This window comes from Urocampus carinirostris, chromosome 5 (genome assembly GCF_059441175.1).
Source record: "Urocampus carinirostris isolate Australia breed hairy pipefish chromosome 5, RoL_Ucar_1.0, whole genome shotgun sequence".
Lineage (NCBI taxonomy): Eukaryota > Metazoa > Chordata > Actinopteri > Syngnathiformes > Syngnathidae > Urocampus > Urocampus carinirostris.
In genome coordinates, this window is record NC_142353.1 from 35,892,736 (window position 1) to 35,896,808 (window position 4,073).

General features: G+C 38.4%; 1 protein-coding gene across 1 annotated transcript; it reads left to right on the plus strand.

Moving 5' to 3' along the window:
• The first annotated feature begins 348 nt into the window (after positions 1-348).
• Positions 349-4,073, plus strand: LOC148366160 (cystatin-B-like). Its single transcript, XM_088335176.1, has 3 exons — positions 349-526; positions 629-730; positions 3,829-4,073. The coding sequence occupies exons 1-3, from the start codon at positions 458-460 to the stop codon at positions 3,955-3,957; spliced, it is 300 nt and encodes a 99-aa protein (XP_088191302.1). The 5' UTR covers positions 349-457; the 3' UTR covers positions 3,958-4,073.

Genomic DNA, 4,073 nt, shown 5'->3' on the forward strand with positions numbered 1-4,073 from the left:
AAATAACACACTGTCCCTTCTTAGCGTTTTGCATAATAACAAAGGTACTACACGCCCCCTCTGTGCTTTCGGGAAATTCTCATTTCCCACTAACTATGAACGCAGCCCACCTCGGACTCTTTCATTTTTATAACAACAGGAAGCCTTAAGACCAATACATTTAAAAGGGAGAGATGTCTTACTCACAAATTTCATGTTAAATCGTATTAAACGGTTTACTAAATCTACAACACGAAACGTAGAAGTTGAATCTTCAAGTTAAATAATGTAATGAATCTCCGTTATGGTTTAACTAACAACGCCCTTTCCCCCTCCTTCTCGTGTGAATGGTATGGTCTGTTAGTCATCATCACATGATAAAAGCGGTAGTGCTCCATCTCGCTCTGTTGCAATCGTAGGAATTTTTAGAACTTTATAATTCCTTCACGTCTCTCTACAATCTTTGACCTACGTCAAGATGATGATGTGCGGAGGACTCGGAAATGCAAGAGACGCCGACGACAAAATTCAGGGAATCTGCGACCAAGTGAGTTAAAAAGTTTTATCCCGACTTTTCTTCTGTTGCTGCTTTGGGCGTAAACATGAGAAAAAGAATGCAAAAAAAAAATCAAAAAGAAATCCCTTTCAGGTGAAGGTTGCAGCGCAGCAAAAAGCTGGGAAGACCTACGACACGTTCGTTGCAAAGAGTTTCAAATCGCAGGTTGTGGCTGGGACCAACTACTTCATCAAGGTAGGCACAAAATCAGGGATCACCAGGTAGCTCCTAAAAACACATAAGAAGTCTGCAAACTGGTTCTATTTTAAACCTACATCTAAGATTTACATACCAGCCAACTTCAGCCAATTACTCCCCTTAGACGTGATTGCAGGGTTCAATTCCAGCTACCGCAGCCTCTCTGTGCAGAGTTTGCATGTTCTCCCCGTGGCTGGCATTATTGTTTGGATAAGAAACCAGATTAATCAACATAAATTCCCCCAACACTCAGAAATTGACAAGGGGAGACCCACCACAACACACGCGGTCTATTAAACTAACCGGAAGCTAACAACCATATATGTCCATAAATCCATATAACACTACGTTACATATGTAGAATAAAACAATGATACAATGTGAATACAAAATTATTTTATTTACCAAATAAACAACAACATTCTAAATTAAATTCACATATTTCTTAGTTTATTTCCCCACCTGCAGTAAATTTAGTCTTGCATGGATTTGCTCGCCCATATCTTTCAAATTTAATTTTCCCCTATGTTCGGGTCCGGAGTCTTTGCTCTGAAAATGGTGGTCTACTCGTGATTCTAAGAGGCAAGAAGAAATCCACAGGTTCGAGAGCGTTCCCCATTTGGGCCCCGGTGTTGTAGAATGCTCTGCCCTCTGAGATTCGATCTGAAACCTCAGTGGAAGTGTTTAAATCTAGGCTTAAAACACACTTCTATTCTATAGCTTATGAATGACCTATGTTGGCAATATCTGTTTATTATTTGTCATTGCAACATCCGTTCTGGATTAGAGCTGAAATGGGCAATACAAAATCAGTCTCAACACAAGAGGTTTTTTTTTCTTTTTCTTTTTCAGTATAACAAATATTTCTCATACATAATCAGTGTTCATTTTATCTCTGAAAAGTGATGGGTCCCGGGGACTCGCATGCTAAAAAATCTATGGGTCCCAACAGAGATCTATGGGTCCCCAAAATTTAGTGTTATCAAGGTTGAAATCGTAAATCGGCGACAAATATATAATATAAATGTATATATTAATTCAGTTTTAATCATCAAATTATTAATTCATTTTCTGCAACAAATTATTGTTGGTAATATACCGATTAAAGGGATAACCACAAACCTGTCTTTTTTTTTTATTTTCTCCTTTTATACTTCCTTTTTTTCTTAACTCCTTTATACAACATAATTCGTAATATCAATCATCAAAGCAAGTGAGCCGTTTGAGAGCCGGCTCTTTTTAATGAGTTGAGCCAAAAAAGCCGGTTCTCTAAAAAAAGACGGACTTTCTTTCACTACACAACGAGATCTCGTTGGCCGAGATCGGCGTGCAGACGAAAACTCGAACCGCGAGACCAAAACAACTATGGCGAATCTGCCTGACGAAAGGTTTGGAGTGCAGTAAATCTTTGTAAAAAAAAAAAAAAAAGTAATCGGGTAATAATGACAATTTTGTGGCAAAAAGGTTGCGTCCTGGGGACGCACGTTGATTTGAGACGATGCGTCCCCAGCAAAAATAATGCGTCTAGGGCAAACGAGAACACTGCATAATAGTTAAACTGCATACACAATTTGAAATAATCAAAAATCATATAGAATACAGGGAAAACAGTTGATTGTCATGTAATTAGAACCTGTAAATAACAGCATAGCATAGTACTAACATGGTAAATTGTTATTTTACAAATGCATATCAAAAGTAGTAGCCTTTTTTGCTCATCAGTAAGAGATGAGAATTCAGTTTTCCTTTTTTTTTTGATAATGTAAATTTATTACACTATTAGAAGCTACACCTTCAAGAGAAAAAAATTGTACATCATGAGTGATTTCAATTTGATTTCTTTTGTACAGCAAGCTCGCTAGGATGCTAACAGCACAAAAATAACATCAACAAATAATTAACAAGCATTTCAGTTCAGAAAAATGTTTTGTCATTGTCAAAGAACAACGAAACTTGGTTCCATTATCTGCACCGCTTATCCTCAGTAGGGTTGTGGGGGTGCTGGAACCCATCCCAGCTATCTTCGGGCAGTGGGCAGAACTGGTTGCCAGCCAGTCGCAGGGCACACAGGGACAGACATTTCGCTCGCTCATTCACACCTAGGGACAATTTGGACCGGCCAATTACCCTGACATGCATGTCTTTGGAATGTGGGAGGGAACCAGAGTGCCCGGAGGAAACCCTTGCAAGGACGGGCAGAACGTGCAAAATCCTCACAGGAAGGCTGGTAGCTGGATTTCTCTCAGCCGCCGTGCCGCCCCATCCAGTTATATCCATTCACGGTTAAAAGAAAATGCAAGGTCCATAAATAATCAGAATGAATATAGATAAAAACCCAATACCCATAGATAAACCAATATACACAATAAAAGTAAAAGTGCAGAGATGGTACCATTAAAAACTTGAACTCAATCAGCTGTGCAATACAATAACAATTCAAGTGGAATTTAAAGATTTGATTCATTATATTTTTTTCCAATGTCATTTGCATTTTTGTTGTTGTTGATGTACTAATACAAGTTAAAGGTTGGGAAAGTCGAGAGTATAATATTTTCTCTGTTAAGTATGTGTTAACAATGCCCAACTTCTTTTAAATTGCCTTAAACATTTATTTCCCGTTGTGCTTATCTACTTTTATCTTTCTTTTTAGAGAAGCTGTCTGAGGCAGAACACATTAGCTAAGTAGGATTAGGGTGTGAGGGAGTGCTGAAGAGTGACATCATTCTCGTCCCTGCAGGTTTTTATTTTGTGTTTATTAGTGTGGCATTAAAATGGTGAAAGTAAGAATAGGCCTGCTTCGAGTTGAGTCCAAATTCCAACCCAAAACTTAGAAAAGATAAAAAAATCGAAGAGTTAATGCAAGCGTGTCGAAGAAATGCACTAACTTGCGCGCGCATCATGAATGAGCGGACATGGGCTGCAATAATGACACAAGCCAGGAGATGGCTGCAGAGATTAACATAGCTCCAAATTCCGTACATCTCCTTTAAATTAATGTTACTTTATTTGTATTTTTAATTTTTTCTTTCTTTTCCTGTTTAGCTTATTCATAGTGGGGAAGGGTCCATAACGTCTGTCTACCACTTTGGTTGTAGGTCCACGTGGGAGGAGATGATCATGTCCACATCCGCGTCTATCAAAGTCTACCACACGCCGGAGCCGAGATAACGCTTTCGGATATCAGAGAGTCCAAAAAGCACGCTGACGACATTGAATACTTCTAAACGTCAAGGGAAAGAATGAGAGAAGACTCTTGCAATTTAATGCAAAATAATTATGTACTTTGTAATGGAGGTGATGAGCATTTTTAAGTACATTTTTATTAAAAAATGATTCCTAA

Coding starts and splice junctions, on each gene's coding strand:
- LOC148366160 (XM_088335176.1), top strand. CDS start 458: ATGATGATGTGCGGAGGACTCGGAAATGCAAGAGACGCCGACGACAAA. Junction 527..628: donor TTCAGGGAATCTGCGACCAA/GTGAGTTAAAAA, acceptor AATCCCTTTCAG/GTGAAGGTTGCAGCGCAGCA. Junction 731..3,828: donor GGACCAACTACTTCATCAAG/GTAGGCACAAAA, acceptor CTTTGGTTGTAG/GTCCACGTGGGAGGAGATGA.